We start from the raw sequence: 18,826 nt of genomic DNA, 5'->3' as shown, positions 1-18,826 counted from the left end.
CACGTGAATTCTGTTGATGCAGATTAACAATGAAAAACATCTGTTGATGCAGATTAACAATGAAAAAGTTAACGATAATTACATCTTAGTGAATTCGAAACAGAAGAAAGCACACACACATTAAAATAGTTTCTAACAAAATTTCTTATTTCTAAATAATAAAATTATAGACTCTTCAAAAAAAAAAATACTGCATATGTGACCTAAACCTTTTTCTTAGGAAAAACAAATCTTATATTAAGAAAAATATTTTTGGGGCAAAAAAAAGGAAAATGTCACTGATATATATACTTAAAATGTCAACAACTTAATACTTGAATTTATATATCACGATATACCAATTAATATATAGTGTTAAAACCTTTTCAAAAGTACACCACTTCTAACATGATCATGTATTCTCTTAAAATAGACTTGATACCAAGAAAAAATGAAATAAAATTTGAAAGAGGTAATTGTCAACAGATTTGGAAAGTAAACTTATCAGTTTAACTTCTGGACAGAACAGCTTTATATATGTCAAGTAACACATTACGTCAAGTTTTGAACGTAAACCTTTAAAACAATCAACATTGTAAAATTTATTTCATTCGCACTGTATGCCAAAATCTAAGATTTCAACCATTTAATTACAATTTTACATAGACAATAACTGTTTAGTGTCATTAAATATCAGCTGTTTGTGTATGAAGCTAAGAAACAGGTGAAATGCGAGCTTCAGAGACTCGAAATAGGAGTAAAACACACAGCTGGTGGTTAACAACAACATTGCTGTTAAAATTTTCATTTCAGTATGAAACTTAGTATTACGTCCTCAAAGAGGGACGAAAGATACCAAAGGGACAGTCAAACTCATAAATCTAAAATAAAATGACAACGCCATTGCTAAAAATGAAAAAGACAAAACAGACAAACATTAGTACACATGACAAAACATAGAAAACTAAAGAATAAGCAACACGAACCCCACCAAAAACTAGGGGTGTCTGATCCCAGGTGTCCCGGAAGGGTAAGCAGATCCTGCTTCACATGTGGCACCCGTCGTGTTGCTTATGTAATAACAAATCCGGTGAATAGTCTAATGTCTCAAATGATTATTCATCTCTAAGACTAGCGGTATTTTCTAGTGTCGAATTTTTTTTTTATCAACATTTTATGTATGAAATTGCACAGTCTAATAATGAATGTAGCATTTTTAAACATAAATGAACAGACTTACTTAGAATTTACAAGCCTATACAATGTAATAAATATTGATAATGGTGAACACTATTGGATTTGTAAAACCCAACAACAAGTACTGTGGATTCATTATTATTCGTTGGATATCAATTTTCGTGGTTTTCGTGGTTACAGATGAACCACGAATTCAAATGTTGATCGAATCACACATTTTCTAAAGGCTTTGTATGCGGAGATTATCTAAAACACGAAATCAAATACCAACGAAAATTCAAGTTTTCACAAAAGTTGATACCCTCGAAAATAAATGAATTCACAGTAATATAAATATGGTTCTTTTTAAAAATTGTTCTTTAACATCGTATAAAACTACGGCACATTGGAAGGATGTTTATTCCCGTGTAAAAAAGTTCCTAATTTTGCGTAAATGCATGTAAAACATATTTAGATAAAGTAACTAGAAATACATGTTTATACTACAACTATTTATATTTATCAAAGTTGTACATATATCGATGCTAGTTTGTTTTGTTTGGTAAGGAACATGTGTTTATGCTATTTATAGAAAGGTCTGTTTGATTGGATATATAAAGTATGAGGGAAGAATTGCATGCACGGGTGGTTTGGTAGTAGTTAAAGTCATTCGATTCATTGCAGTCAAGTGCTCTAGATGCTTTTTTCCAAATAAATAGTTATGAAAATTATTTATTTACAGGTTGATAGTCAAAGAAGAGTCGCAAATATTGATGTTGCAGTGCTAGTTAGAGACGAGACAATTTTCATAATTCTCATTGATATAAAATGAATTACGTGTACTTATTACCTGAATAAAAATGCACTTGACTTTTGCAAGTGGCTACTCCCATGTGAGAGTTTTGTACGTCAGCACCATGTATACGGTGCTGTGCGTACAGAACTGTAAACTATTTAATTATTTTACAAGAAAAAAAGATACAATTACCTTCATCTGACCCTGATTCATCTTTGTTATTATTGGTAACGATGGACGGCGTTCGGTCTTTGGTTATATCTTTGTGTGATACTAAGAACAGTACAACTTGGCTCTTTTCATTCTTGATTGGAACAATATCAAGTAAGCACCAGAAACCATTCTCTGAAATGAAAAATGATGCATAATAAAAATATGTGTAAAAAGAGGCAAACACCATTTTCTGGAATGAAACATGATTTATATACAAGTTTAATCTTACTTAAAAGCTTTTGAGAGTTTCGCTGTATCATACTTTCAAGAAAGATCCTATGGTTATGTGCTTGTAACATATAATCTGCTGTATTAATTCTACCTAGTTTTTTCCCCTGATTATGTTTCCCCTAACGATATCCATTTTTATAGTTATTGGACCAAGAATATTCCATTTAGGACAACAAACCAATCTGGTAGCTATGGGAGAAGGCGAATGTGCGAAACGATACATAAACAAACACAACAAGTAGTTTATAACAACGGTAAAGGTTTGTTTCGTTTTATTAGAGTCACTCACTTGAACAGAAACGACCCACAATCATCAAACGTATAAGAGTAAAATATAAGACTCATGTTGTACTTAGGCTTACTTGTCCTAAATCCCACCCATCATTGAAACAGGAAAACAACCAAGCATGTGTCCTATGTACACGGATGCCCCATCCGTACTATTATTTTCTATGTTCAGTGGACCGCGATAAAGAGATAAAATATCTAATTTGGCATTTAAATTAGAAAGATCATATCATAGGGAACATGTTAACTAAGTTTTAAGTTGATTGGACTTCAACTTCATCAAAAACTACCTCGACCAAAAACTTTAACCTGAGGCGGGACAGACGGACGAACGGACGGACGAACAAACGAACGAAAGAACGAACGAACGAACGAACGGACGGACGGACGGACGGTACGACTGACGGACGGACGCACAGATCAGAAAACATTATGCCCTAAAATGGCGCATAACTATTCGATCTTTCTGTTCTAACGAAAATAATTATCTAATAATTCTGTTGCATTCGTTTCATGTTCATCTTTAGAGATACTGTTCTTTATATGTGGTTTTGGTTCGTAAACACCAACAATTTATCTATTTATGTAAAGTAAATTATTTGTGGAGGAGTCCAAAGTCAAGGTCAGATTCAAGGACAAAATGTATTTAGTGTCATCTGATTTAGATGATCATTTATCAATGCTTGTTTCAATTTTTTACTCAATGTTCGTACTTGTGCCCTTGGTGATCGCTTTGATTTATCCGTACAAGACTCTGTCTTGGATTTAGCTATGACATGCATGGTATGATGATCCCGTAAGGATAGCTTTGATTTATTCGTACACAACTGTGTCTTTGTTTTAGTTATGACATGGTAGAATGATCCCCGAAGAATAGCTTTGATTTATTTCGTACAAGACTCAGTCTTGACTTTGACATGGCAGGATGTTCCCGTAAGGATCGATTAAATAATATTTCATTTCATTAACAAAAATACTAACTTATCAACCTATTCATTAAACATTGACATCGTCAATCAGTCTTTTCATTTCATGTTTTCCACTTACAAAGCCGTTTGGAAATATAGTTTTGTAACAATGTAACTCTATGCATTATTACTGGTTCATACATCAAACTCAAAACTTGTCTTATGATCAGATTTCAAATATTCTGACAACAAATTCCTAAAGACTATTTTAATTTGAACAAATGTGTCTTTCAAAAAAACAAATATTACCTTCTCTGAGACAATTAAGTTTTTTAAATGGGTAAATTAAGAAATGATTGAAATACTCTTTATGTGTCTAAAAGACGATAGATATATTCATTATTTGTTTCACGCACTTTAATTATAATTTGTCCTGGAACTAGAATATTTCTACCGAACTACCCGGCTTAATTTAGCGTGAGCAGTAAACTTCTCTTATATATCACACTGACAATTTAAATCATGATTTAATTGTGAAAATGCCGTAAATTGAAATGATAAAATGGTTTTCTGACAACATAATCCAAAGTTTCTATAGAAACTGATGAGAATGGATTTGAATTTTTAAAAATATTTTTCATTTGAGGGCTTTTAACACATTTTAACGAAGAATGGTCATGCAAGCAGGAAAGTTAATATTGTGTACTATTATAAATAGACATGCGTGAAGTGTTATACTGTAATGTTCTGAATAGGATAAATGAGAATGTGGAAATTTTAGCAATTTTTACATTCAAACAACCCCTGAAATGTGTCATTTTTACATAAAATTTTACTGTTTTAATAGAGCTGTTATTTTAAGAGGGCATTGTCAATAAGCATTGAGATTCGTACCGTACAAACCCTGAAGGAGCAAAAATTGCTTTTATCAGAAATGTTATGTCATAGAGAACATTTTTAGGAGAAAAAAAAAGAACTTTCTATCATGCCCTGTCATCTTGCATCTAAGGAAACATATCTTTCGGGATCATTTCACAAGTACAAGAGGTCTGATAATATTTAAAACAATTTGTTGCCATGGAAACCAGTATTTTTCAAAATATATAATTTTCATAGTTTTTGTAATCCATTACATGCAAAATATCATTTTTAAACACCAACGAATTTACCTACCAGGAACATATGTGGTTGGCATATTCATAGATATAAGAAGATGTGGTATGCGTGCCAAAGAGACAACTCTCCATCCAAGTCACAATTTATAAAAGTAATCCATTATAGGTCAAGGCACGTTCTTCAACACGGAGCCTTGGCACACACCGAACAGCATGCTATAAAGGCTTCATGTTAATTTGGCAGACGTATACGTAGGATGAAAATATGTTTTATTAGTTTATCCAACCATGTTCCCATTCAAATGCATTGATGCAACAAAGAAGGGGTTTCAACCCCCAGACCCCCCCCCCCCCCCCTTTTGGAACGAAATTGACAAATGACATTGATATTAGTAAGAACCAGATACATATACTATTAAATCAAGTTGAATCAATGTTGAATTTGGGTTGCAAAATGTATCACATTAAATGAGCACAAGGTTGAATGGTCAACATCAATCAATGTGACATCGTTTAAACGTAATTTAATTCTTCTAGTCATTGTTTCAATAAAGAATTCAATTCCTACTGAAATTTCAATTTTAGGTCAATACTGAATACGAGCTTTAGCATTTATTGAATCAATTTGCACTTTCAATTTAAACATCAAAGACATCAATCAAATGTCTGGTTTCAAAGTCCTTCGTTATTGTTTCTAATGGATGATTTTCATGTAATCGACTTGTACTTGTAAGTGACTCCGTGTTCTACAATTATTCGACAGGTAACTTACCACGATGATTTAATCATGTATAGAACACATTTCACTAGTTCACTTTCCCGCAAAATTGTAAAAAATCTTGCATTTACTTATTTCTGTTGCTCGTGCTTGTACCAGGTTGTCCTGAAGGAAAACTGTTGAAAAATTATTACTTCCGGAGTCAGAAGTCGGTAATATGAAAAAGGGCTTTGGTTTCTTTAGGAAATATCAATGATACAGATTGAAACTATAATCTGTTTTGCTTTATCTAAGGCAGCAACCATTTGATTTTTCAAGGGGGGGGGGGTATGTTTTTTTTTGAAAAAAATATTTACATGAATGTTGTGTATCATTCATACATTCTCCTCTTATACATGCATTTTAAGTTTGGGTGTAACACGTCATCTGCTTGACTGATTTTGTTGTCATTAGCTTATAGCCCTTTGAGTCAAGTGAGCTAAAAATCTTGTATAGATTTAGTCGTCCGGCTTCTTTTGATATCATCGTGCACTACGATCCATCAAGATTGTTTATACCAGTATTCAATTGATGTATAACAGCCTTTGTTCTTAAGTCATTGAAAGCTTTTAAGCTCGCACACAATGAGAACTGATGTTGTTATTAAGAATCGGAAATTTGTATAGCCTACGATCGAGCTATTTCCAAGAAAAAACACCTGATCCGCAAGCACTGTTTGGACCAAGTACTTATTATTCATGAATTGTAGAATCCAATTTAAAATTGTTTGATGACATTTGTCTCACTTCTAATCCTATTACACTCAGAATAAAGACGATCAAAATTTAATTTATTTTCAAATCCTTACGTAAATTTATTTTTTAAATCAATCTTCCGCGAGGGATAAAACTTGATCCGGATATGATTTCAAGTTTGATACAAAACAGAGCGCTGTGTCAGGCAATGTTGAATTGATTGTTCACACCAAGTTCGTAAGAAGCTTTAAATCATGTAGTGTTCTGAATTGCTCAATCCTTGGTTTTCATGATTGTAGTATTTCTTTACTGTTGTGTCTTTTGTCCTTTTAAAAAAAAAATTCAATCGGGTTGTCATTACGAATATGTTTTCATACAAGTAGTAATATTAGCTACAACCTGTAACATTTGAGGAACAATGTATGGATGGAAAGGACTTAATCTGATTTTCGTTATATATTATATAATATATTAATTGCAACTTAATAAATAAAAGTCCAACCTAGATTTGTATCACAGAAAATAACGTAAAATGTACACATACATTGTACGTACTTTTTTGATAATGTGAAAAAAGATAGAAAGAAATAATATTTATATAAGTATTAAAAAGGGGGAAAAGGTAAATAAAAGCAAGAACAAATTAGAATTATGCAAATACAATGAAACAAACAGTTATGGCCTATAGTGGTTAACTTTGGCAAATTGTGATTTGGATGGAGAGTTGTCTTATTGGGACTCACTCCACATCTTCATATATCTTGTTATTACAAAACACAATTACAGGAATCCTTTTTTCGGAAACACAAGTTATGTTATTTAATAAACACAATAACCTATAATTCTTTTATTACGAGTTTCGGCTTTTTTGATAAATAAACTTAACAATCGCGCAGGTGCATATAGTTGCACTCGTTCTCGTGTTATATTGCTACTTTATTATGATGTTCAAAGAAATATTACTGACACAAGCTATGTATCTTAATAAACACAATATCTTTATGACGAGTTGTGGCTTTTTAAATAAATAAACTCTTCACTCAAGCAGGAATTGATACAACAAAGCCAGCATCCTATAATTGCAATTGCTCTCGTGTTATATTGCCACTTCATATGATGTTCAAAGAAATTTTACTACTTTTTTATTTGAATATCGATGTGAACGGGTTGTAACAACACAATAAATTGCATTATATTATTTAAAGGAATATCTTGAGGGATCAGGTGACTGTGGCGTTGACTAATGTAAATGATTAGTTGATGAGATATTTAAAATCTCTGAGTAATGGCACAGCTTTCCTCTTAAATTGTAAGACTATCTGCGTCTGAATAGTAAGCCTATCTTGGTCTAATGGCACAGCTATTCTCTCAAAAGGTAAACCAATATATGGCTAATGACACAGTGTTTGTTCAAATATGCTTTAATAGCTGTCACACGAGGGTCTCAGTGGGGAGTCTTCATATTTGATTTTTTTTTAAGTATCAAGGTTATTTTTCTGCATTTTTTTAAATTTCTTTGTCAAATATTCTCTTTTCTGTTTTTAAACACTTTTTCTATTCAATATTTTTGCATGCTCATTTTTTCTATATGCTTGTATTTTATAGTATTAATGGCACTTTTTCTATTCTTAATTTTTTTGCCAAATAAATTAACATTGTATTCTGTTTTTATACCGTCCAGTTTTGTATCAAATATATTTTATTCTCAGTTTTCTCTATTGTAATTTAGCACCCTACGTATCTCTTTTCTGTAATGATATCGCCAAATTTCCACTATTTTTCTTTCTTTCTTTTTATCTATTTTGTTTTTCTTTTCATTTTTACATATAGATTCTTTCAAAGCATCGTGTATGCTACGATATTTATCCAATGGAGACAATTAAATTTTCAAAGTTAAAACGCGAGGCTCGCCGAAAATTTATCTGTCGATATCGAGGGGATATATATCGAATATACGATATTCATCCACTGGAGATTTGGTGGTGGAATCTGTTTCTCTAATAATTTCTGTCTAACAATATACAGGCAAACTTATTCCATCTTTTCGAATGATCTGCAAAAAGATGTGAACTTTCTATTTGACGTCATCAGGCATGGGCGCCCTTTTTCATGCCGTCACAATAGGAAGTTCAGAGGAAAGAAAGAAAATTCGACGCCATAATCGGATTTTAATGAAGATCTGACATCAAACGAACCACACGTTTGTTTTAATTTTATTATACATTGGGTGGAGAGAGGGATAAATTGACGAAGAATCATGGAAATTCTTTATATGCTAGCACTCTTTTTTTTTTTTATCTCTTTTCTGTCATTTGAAAAAAAAACATGTTTTACTAAATTTTGTTTTATGCTGTAAACCCCATGCAGACCCTCTTATTTATTGCTAGATGTAATGACATGGCTTTTTCTTTTTAATATGCTTTGATAACTGACACAATGTAAAATTAATTTACAATTATCAATCAGGTAGAAGGTGCGTTCAAATACTACTTCCCTATAAATCATCCAAATTATCTCTTTGGAATTAAAATTATGAAACGAACAAAAATTATGTAACATTTATGCAGTCTTTCTTTTTATATATGCTTTCAAAACTGATAATTGCTTACCCAATTTGCAATTTTCCGCCAATTGCAAAATAAATAATCAAACATTAATGTTTAAATCACTACGCTTAAGTTTATTTTGTTACAACAAATAAAGAATATTATGCAATATTGATATAACTAAAAGGGAAATGAAATCAAATTACCAAAACCCATTGGACAAATAAAAGAGTACTTAGTAAAGGAATTAAGAGCGGGAAACATTATAATTCTCGTATGTCACATTTCCCCCGTATCTGGTGTTTGTGTTTGACAGGTTTCTCATACGGGCGACACGGATAACAATGTAAATGTCGATTTAAACGACAGAGCATTTGTTTTCTTATCTAATAGTACACGTAGTAAACATAAAGTACTGCACTTTTACCAAAGACATAATTCATTATTGGATAACCCAGTTTGCCCCTGGTACTAATGCACCTAAGCGCTGTGTGTCTGCCATGACTGGACATCATAAAGGTTCCCGTAAGATTTTGACTTCACAATAGAAAATTCAATGAATGAAAAATGATTGTTGGATGACATCAATAGTTCAAGTGTCGCAGAATTCTAAATAACGATAAGGTCTATGAACATACAGTCCACGAATCTGAATGAAACTAGCAACCTGGTCCAGAGAACCGATTTTATCGAGGATACTAAATAACGTTTTGGAGTAAAAACAAAAATGAAACATTCTGACGAAATTGACATACATGTACTAGTAGTTTATTCTACCCATGTGGAGTGAAGGAAAGCCTATATTAATAGCAAGTTAAAATTATTTCCCCGAGGGTATCACCAGCCAAGTAGTCAGCCCTTTTGTGCTGACATGAATTATCATTGATATGGTTATATTTATAAATTAACTGTTAACAAAATTTTGAATTTTTGAAATACTAAGGCTTTTCTACCCCAGGCATAGATTATAGCTGTATTTGGGAATTTTGGTCCTTTAAGCCCTTCAACTTCGTACTTTATTTTGCCTTTTTACCTTTTTGGATTCAAGCGTCACTGGTGAGTCTTTTGTAGACGAAACGCGTGTCTGGCGTTTATACAAAATTTAGTCCTGGTATCTATGATGAGTTTATTTACATCGGCTAGCCACCTAGTCAATCTAGTTAAGAAATTATTTTGATGTAACATGTTAAAAGAAAATCAACAGAAATTTACTTTTGACTTACTGTTTCTTTGGTATAAATATATTTCTGTTTTAAGTTCTTGTCTTTCCTCCAGAGCTTCGTCTATTTTAGTTTTATCCGTTTCGTCCGAATCAGCACCATATAAGAATTTACAAGCACAGCTCTTTCCCATAATTTGAGCTCTTGCGAACCCCGTGAGTTCACAAAATCCATCAGAACAATAAACGATTGGGAAACTGGACGCTTGAGCATTTCCAAGGACAAAGTTACTATCTGAAATGATATATAACATGATTATAAAAGATGATACAGAAACCCAACGATCCAAACAATTCATTTTCATCTCGAGGTCACGATACAGTTATCTCGGGGTCAATATGGTAACAATCATCTAGATGTCAAACGTACAGACATTCTTCGTCAATAAATATAAAAATAATACTTTTGTATGTTTGTACTTTATATACAATAAGAAGATTTGAAAAAAATGCCTATGAAGAAATCTCCACCAGAGACGGAATGACGTAGAAAAAAAACAACTGTTCAGCCACAATACAGCCTTCACAATAAACAAAATCCTTTCCATACAGCAAGTTGTTAAACTTTAAGAGGGTGTTCATGGAAAAACCAGGCAGTGGATGGCACATGACATATTTTGTTTTCAAATTTTTTTCATCTTTTTCATATGATAAATTCATTATTTCTCAAAGTTACATTTTTTTTTATTAATTGCAATAAATAAAGAGAACAAAAATACATAGAAAGCACTGAAAATCCATTGAAAAGGGGAGATAACTCTTCAGATTGTACTAAATTTTGTTGCATTATTAGTGAATTTTAAAATCATTTTCTGAGCCATCCACTGTTGATTCAAAAATATCTGTGGGAAATATGTTGTGCCACTCATATCAAAGGATTTGCCTGATATTTACTTGGACAGCCTCTTTAAAATAATTTAAGAGAATAAAAACTTAAGTTAATGAAAATTTGTCTCACATATAAACAAGTACCAGCAATAGTTAATCAAACATTGACGTTGGGTGGACTTCACTTGAAAAAAACAATTTGAAAACAATGAAAAGTTCAAAACCACATAAAACACATTCAAGGTATCTTACTTCGCATGGGCAGTAGCCCTGTTCAGTGGTAATCCAGAAATTTTCATAAAAGAGGGGGGGGGGATACTGAATGCCTAAGTCGGGGCCCGTTCCAGTCATGCTTCAGTGATTTCCTTTATAATCAACCATTTTTCCCCCCAAAAAAGGGGGAGTTGGGCCTTCTGAAAACCCGTCTTTATCCGCCTCTGCAGTTAACCCGGTTTAGAACCAGTCTACAATTACCATAGGGAGAAAACTTGTGTTTCAAAAATCAAGTATATAAAAAGAAGATGTGGTATGATTGCCAATGAGACAACTATCCACAAAAGACCAAAATGACATAACTATTAACAACTTTAGGCCATCATACGGCCTTCAACAATGAGCAAAGCCCATAACGCATAGTCAGCTATAAAAGGCCCCGATAAGACAATGTAAAACAATTCAAACGAGAAAACTAACGGCCTTATTTACGTATTAAAATGAACGAAAAAAATAATAGAATCAAATCGGTAATTGGCCAATAAACTATTTAAGACTAAAGTGGATAAACAATCCATCAAATATTGAGCTTTCTGCTATAAAAGTCAGTAAACAATCTAACAAAAAGTGTGCTTTCTATTTTAAAAGTCATTAAACAATCGAACAAATAATCTGCTTTCTACTTCAAAAGTCATTAAACTTTACAAATACATCAGATCAATTAAAATAGAAAACGATTGTAAATTTCATTTCAATTACAAGTTATCAAGTCTAGATAATCTAAATTTGTCTGGCAGATATTAAAACTCTATCCATCATGTGTGCTGTTGACTTTCTACTTTTAAACTTCAATAGTCAATCAAAACAACTTGATAAAAGTTTGTCTGTCAAATAATCAAATACACGCAAATAGTCGATAGCACATTGACATTGCAAGGGCTTCATTTTTAAATGACAATTTGAACACGAACAAAACAAGTGTCAGCTATAAAAGATAAGTATAACATTACGGTTTAACTTTGTTCCTAAGAAATACACATTGGTAGAAAAGCTGGAAGCCAAACCGAAGTTAAAATTAAGTTACACATTTTCACTATTCAAAACAACAAACAAATAAAAGAAAGAAACACACAGTTTCAAAAGCAATTAAGGAGAGGATAAGAGGATGGCAATATACAAAAGACCATTTGACATCTTGATATCAAAATATGGTATTAAATTATACTCCCAAGTTACAAGTGTCAATACCGTATGCCACGAAATCAGTATGTGTTGATGGGGTCCTTTATTCTACATAATAAATGTCTGTACCAAGTCAGGAATATGACAGTTTTTATCTTTTTCTCTGATGTGTTCGAGCTTTTGATTTGCCACGTGATTTCGGACTTTTCGTTTAGAATTTTCCTCGGCGTTCAGTATTTTTGTGATTTTACCTTTTATTTTTTTTTTTATGTTAAAGTCATATGAAACGAGTGGGTGGTGAAAAATAATGTTTATCCAATTCTTGAACCAATACATGTATATATCATATACTTTAATAGTTCTCTGTGCATGATTTTATCATTATTTTCGCAAATATATCATATAATCGTCAACTTTTTTTGTCTGTTTGTTATGATTTAACAAATATGGCTGCTCATTAAATGCCGTGTTTTGAAACCGAGTTTTATCGATTGTCACCTTATAGTAAACAAATCACAAAAAACATGGGTATTGAGCACGTGTTTAACATGTATAATCAAGTATTTGTTTATTTCAATGACAGACCCATGCGTATTGCGATCACCGGATTTTTACGAGGAGGGTTACGCTCGGGTCACTATGCATACGGAAAATATGTCGGCGAATTGCTTCCTGGAAGCAAGCAATTAAAAATAAGTAAACTTTTTCTATATGTGGACAAATTAAAGAATTTTTCTCAGAAAAAAAGTGTAAATAAGTTGTATAGTGAAAACTATCCATTTAGTTATAAAAAACATATGTATATATTTTTTTTAATTTGAGGTTTCTTATGACTTTAAATATTTTAGACCGTTTTCTCTATTCTCGTTTTATTTTGATCATTATTCTCTGATCTTTACGTTTCAGCACCCCATTACACTCTTCCTTTATTTGGTTTGTCTATTATTATTTTTGTCTTTTATTTTGTATGCTTTATATTTCAGCACCCCATTACACTCTGTTATTTTATTTGCTTTGTCTATTCTTATTTCTTAATTGGTTTTGCCTATTGATATTATTTTTGACCATAATTCTCTATACTGCGTATTTAAACCCTATTACACTCTTTTTTATTTGGTTTGCGTATTTTTATTATTTTGACCATTATTCTCAATTTGTTACATTTTAGCATCCCATTAAACTCTTTTCTTTATTTGTTCTGCGTATTCTTATTATGTTTTACCATACTTCTCTATACTGCGTATTTCAGCATCCCATTAAACTCTTTTCTTTACTTGTTCTGCATAATTGTTATTCTTATTATTTTTTACCATTATGCTTTATCCTGCACATTTCAACACCCCGTTACACTGTATCCTTTATTTGCTTTGCATATTCTTATTATTTTTGTCCATCATTTTATGATTCCTTCATCGAGACCCTCATGATTAATAAGCCTTTAAGGTTAAATCGATCATAATCTAGAAAAGCGATAATGAATTTGACAGATACATCATAAGATTTGCCTACAACTTTCATGTCATTTAAAAGACTTTCCAAGAGTAATTCACATAGGACAAGGCAAAGGGGTTATTATCGTTCAGCAAATCAATTTACACAATACAAAAAGCTAATCCTTTGCCAAATCGGGAAACACTGACGGCATATAAGAAAATTTGAAAGACAACATATTTGTAATGCAAAGGAGTAAAATCAATGATTATAATGATGGATTGATTGACAGTTGGTGTTTAACGCCACACTTTTAGCTCCTAGGTCTTTCTGATATGTTTTGACTATATGCGGAACATAGATCTGAGCTCGTATGTCCTTAACATTCTTTTTGACTATTTACAGACCATACATATATGGTTCGCAAATAGTAAAACAAATAGCATAAGGACCTAAAAGCTATTTTTCCGTGGCTAACATAGAACAATAAGTTCTTACTTTAAGCAAAATAACACAAATAACTTATGTCACCACTGTGACATTACACAGTGAACAAAGATGAATACACGGAACAAAAAGAACCATTTGTCATCAAACACACTCAAAATACATGGAATATACGTCAAGCACATGTTATCGATAAATCGTTCTTTTTATCCTGAATTCAGAACACACCTAGGTCAAGAATATCTCAATTCTGAGCATGGCTGTTAAAATCCAATAAGAAAAATGCAATAACTACATCAAAACAATTGTTTCTGAAATATCGATCGAGCGTACATGTACTTTAAGATATTCAGCATGACATTTGACATGCTGTTTACCAATAATACTGCAGGTTAAGTACAATTGGTCCATGTTGACTACTAAATGATAAATATGTTTATAATTAACTGAAATATTATATTGAATTGGTTTGTTCCTCTTTCAATATCTTTAAATAATTTAATTAAAAGCAGGATAATACACTATGTATCGAAATTTAAAAAAAAATCGAATGTTAAGACATCTGTCGACGGGATAAAAATGAATAATATCCTTAATTTATTAAATTAATGATGTTCATAAGATCTTAGTTTTATTATTACTTTTCAATATTTAACTTTTGTAATGACATTTACTGTAATCAAAGTTAAACCAGGTTACAACTGAACGTAATATGCCAGGCACGTGTTAGGTGCGTTCGACCTCACTCTTAATTGATTGGGATTCCCTGTTTTCCTTTCAGATGTCATGTCAGTGGCATTCTACGGCTTCTTTTCCCAATACAATCTGGTTGTCAAGCAGGAAAAAGCAAAAAGGCTACTAGTGGCTTTTAACACCAAATGATCAATCAATAAATGTAATATAGATTATAAATTATATACATAAAGAGATATCACAGGAAAAATAAAATATCGATTAAAATTTTTGGAGAGTTTAATTTTTGGGAAAATATTTCGTTCAAAAGACCCCCTCCCCACAACTAATCCTATGGTAACTCCCTGAAGTTTAAAAATTTCTTTTTAAAATCTTGCACTGGTTAAAAAAATATATAACAAAAAAATCTAGAGAGAATAATTCCCCGCAAAATTATAAATTTATTATATATCTCAAATTCCATGTTATTTCCGTTATCTTTTTACTTTAAATTCATAACTTTTATTTAAAAATTTGTTATTTTAACAGAGTAGCGAACCCCCTCAAATAACAATTTTTGACATTTTTACAAATAGTGTCTTTCTTTGTTCACGCATCGTTGTCAATATAATGGAATTTGATGCGACTGTCATAGAAGTGAGAGATTTAGCTGTCTATAAACCCAGCTTCAATCCACCATTTTCTACATAAGAAAATGCATATACAAAAACAGGAATATGACGGTTGTTATCCATTCGTTTGATATCTTTGAGCCTTTGATTTTGCTATTTGAATAGGGACTTTCTTTTTTGAATTTTCCTCGGAGTTCAGTATTATTGTTATTTTACTTTTTAATTAACTGAAGAACATGTAATAGACAAACAATCTGTCATTTACACGACAACATAATTACACTGAAAATGTCAGTTAATGTAGAAATTAAGTACGTGACTCAAACAGACAAATAAAAGTTCATTTTAATGGTTAATAGAATAATACGATAACCGTATATGAACAATTTTAATGCGAAAACAACAATGTCTGGATTAACCTAGTACTAGTAAAGTATGCTCGAACTAAAACGTCTGTGAAGGCATAAAACGTTCGACAGAACACCAAATTTGTAAGCATTATATTTAAATGAGTTAATGCAGGCGAAAATTGACCTATATAAAATAAAACACAACACTGTCTGTCGATCGGCAATAATATTTAAAAGCGAACACAGTGAACGGTATAATGCCAGTCAATTACAAACAATCTAATGTCATGAAATAAAACCCGAAGTGAGTCAAGATAGTACATATATAAAGACCTCCAGTAGACCCCATCCAACATTTTGAAGGAATAATCATCAAGTTGTTTATGCCCCACCTACGATAGTAGAGGGGCATTATGTTTTCTGGTCTGTGCGTCCGTTCGTCCGTCTGTTCGTTCGTCCGTCTGTTCGTTCGTCCGTCTGTCCCGCTTCAGGTTAAAGTTTTTGGTCAAGGTAGTTCTTGATGAAGTTGAAGTCCAATCAACTTCAAACTTAGTACACATGTTCCCTATGATATGATCTTTCTAATTTTAATGCCAAATTAGAGTTTTAACCCAATGTCACGGTCCATTGAACATAGACAATGATAGTGCGAGTGGGCCATTCGTGTACTGAGGACACATTCTTGTTAGTGTTTGTATGTTGATTATTCGTTTTTCGTGAATCATTTGTCTTATGATAGATCTTTTGAGACAGAATTTTCATATAATTTGCCAAAATGAAGATTTTACTATGCTTTTTTCAAAAATATAATAAAAAGTATGGGTCCCGTTGCTATTTTTCAAGTCGTTGAAAATTGCATAAATTTATTAAGTTTGTTCATGAAAAAAAACATATTAGTGTGCATAATTGTTTTTCTATGAGATGGAATTTTGAAAGAATTTTGAAATAAATTATAAAAAAAAATAGGTTTCATAATATGTTTAAAGAAAATAAAAGGAAAACATGGTGTCACCGAACTTGTTTTCTTGCTACAAGTCAAAATACAATATTTCACTATAAGCCCAGTATTAATTTTGTACTAAAAGAGTTAGATGGCTCATTTGAAAAAAAAAGATTTTAAAAACAAAACAATTTGATATTTTTTTTTTTTTTTTTAAATAATACAATAAGCTTACAAGTTTCTTTATATAAATAAACAGTTTAACTATTTGCAAATCTGTCTCCAAATTTGCATATTTGGACAAATAAGTAGACCGATTTTGTAGTGCGATTTCAGAAACTGCAATTAAATTTGAAGGACTTCGATGTGTCGTTACGTTACGAGTAACTATCCTGGAAGGTATGAACCTTGTCAATACTTCGTACAATGAGAGAATCTAAATTAAAATCAGTTGATAAATAGACACGCACTTGAAAAACTAGTAACATCACTCCATTTTATTCATATGTAGATAAAACGCTCATCAATCATAAAGCTGTTATAGAATGAATAATTAAAGTGGTTCCAAACATGGTGACATTTTTGTGATCAAAATGATATAAAAATAAAAATTCATATTTCAAAATTGTACAACAAGCTAACGATATTTTTAAGTGCAACACATTTCCGCTAAAGATAGAGAAAAAAATGAAAAATAGATTGAATAATGCGATAAAGTACAGGGGACTTATGCATAGAGCTACTTAAGTTGAGATTTGTTCCTAGCTCACAAATGTTTCTAAATGTCCTACGATACATTAATATGAAGATTGGATATCTAAACTTAAGTGGTTGTTATGCATACGGGCCTTGTTTTATAATAGTAATCGTATTTGTGATGGACTTGATTCAATGTTGTCTTCAAGCACTGCTCATGATTGCTACCATGACTGAAATCGTGCTAAGTATTTAAGAGATTTCATTATAAGCATTCGATAAGTACCATTCTGTTCATATTTGAAAATTTTGGATAAGGTATCTGTAATATTAAAATAAAAAGATAGGATATGATTGCAAATGAGACTACAATCATGGCAAACTATTTGAAAGATTTCATTATTAGCATTTGATAAGTACCATACTGTTAATATTTGAGAAGTTTGGATACGATATCTGTAATACTTAAATGGGAAGATATAGTAGGATTGCAATTGAGACAAAAAGCCGCCAATGACCAAAATAACGCTTATATAATAATTAAATCATAGGTCACAGTACAGCAGTATTCAGCGAAAAACCCTTACCGTATAGCGAGCTAGAAAAGGCATATACATGACAAAACATGGAATTATTTAGTTACTGTGAATTCACTTATTTTCTTGGGTACCAAATTTTGTGGATGAAGAAAAACTTGTATCTTCATGAACATTTAATTCTGTGGTTTGCCGATGTCTTCATACAAGCCTTTAAAAAATTTCTCATTCTTTGAACATTTAATTTCGTGGTTCGCCTATACATGTACCCACGGAATCCATTAAAATTAGTATACAACGAATAATAATGAATCTATATTAGTTAGCATATAGTGTTCCATGCATCGAAGTTTTTTGTTGTTGTGTTTCTTGTACCGATATGCTAAATAACAGTGTTAAATGCGTTTTTCTTTGTTGATTGTATGATTAATCCAATAAAAGAATACAAGGGAAGCGTTAAGTCCTATCAAACACATTCATGCAATGCCAACCTTTGACCATAGTATTCTAATTCGTTGGTATGACGTCTGTTGCCGATAATGTTCATTGTTCATAAAAGGAATATTACAGTCCTTTGGTAATCGCTGCTTGATTTATCTATACAGACTTTTTAGATATTTGTCTGCTTTTAAACACGCTGTGCGATATTTAGATTCTAAATATACTTTACGATTGTTAGATTATTGGTTTTTCCAGTTTGAAAAATTTGAAACATGTTATGTTTTGAGCCCTTTCCAGCATGTTCTTCGTTGTGAACCAACTCGAAGGCTCCATATTTAAAAAAACGTACTTTGACCTGCATGTTGACTTGTATAGAGAGTTCTCATTGTCATTCATACCACATCTTCTGATATCTATTTTAGATGTTTGTGATGTTATAAATGAATGTTGATATGGCATTGACGTATACTCGTATCTATTTGTGTTTTTTCTCATTTTCTCATTTTTATAATTGTTCAAATGATCTTGATTACAC

General features: G+C 31.7%; 1 protein-coding gene across 1 annotated transcript in view; it reads right to left on the bottom strand.

Moving 5' to 3' along the window:
* Positions 1-18,826, bottom strand: part of LOC134694914 (potassium voltage-gated channel subfamily H member 8-like) — a 74,734-nt gene that overhangs the window by 20,421 nt on the left and 35,487 nt on the right. The window contains exons 2-3 of the mRNA XM_063556023.1: positions 9,928-10,158; positions 2,144-2,296 (exon numbers count right to left, since the gene is read on the bottom strand). Of these exons, the coding sequence (XP_063412093.1) occupies positions 2,144-2,296; positions 9,928-10,158 (384 nt within the window). The remainder of the gene's footprint in view (positions 1-2,143; positions 2,297-9,927; positions 10,159-18,826) is intronic.

Source organism: Mytilus trossulus, chromosome 13 (genome assembly GCF_036588685.1).
Source record: "Mytilus trossulus isolate FHL-02 chromosome 13, PNRI_Mtr1.1.1.hap1, whole genome shotgun sequence".
Classification (NCBI taxonomy): Eukaryota; Metazoa; Mollusca; class Bivalvia; order Mytilida; family Mytilidae; genus Mytilus; species Mytilus trossulus.
Note: the sequence above shows the minus strand (reverse complement) of the source record. Positions and strands in the feature narration are given on the sequence as shown.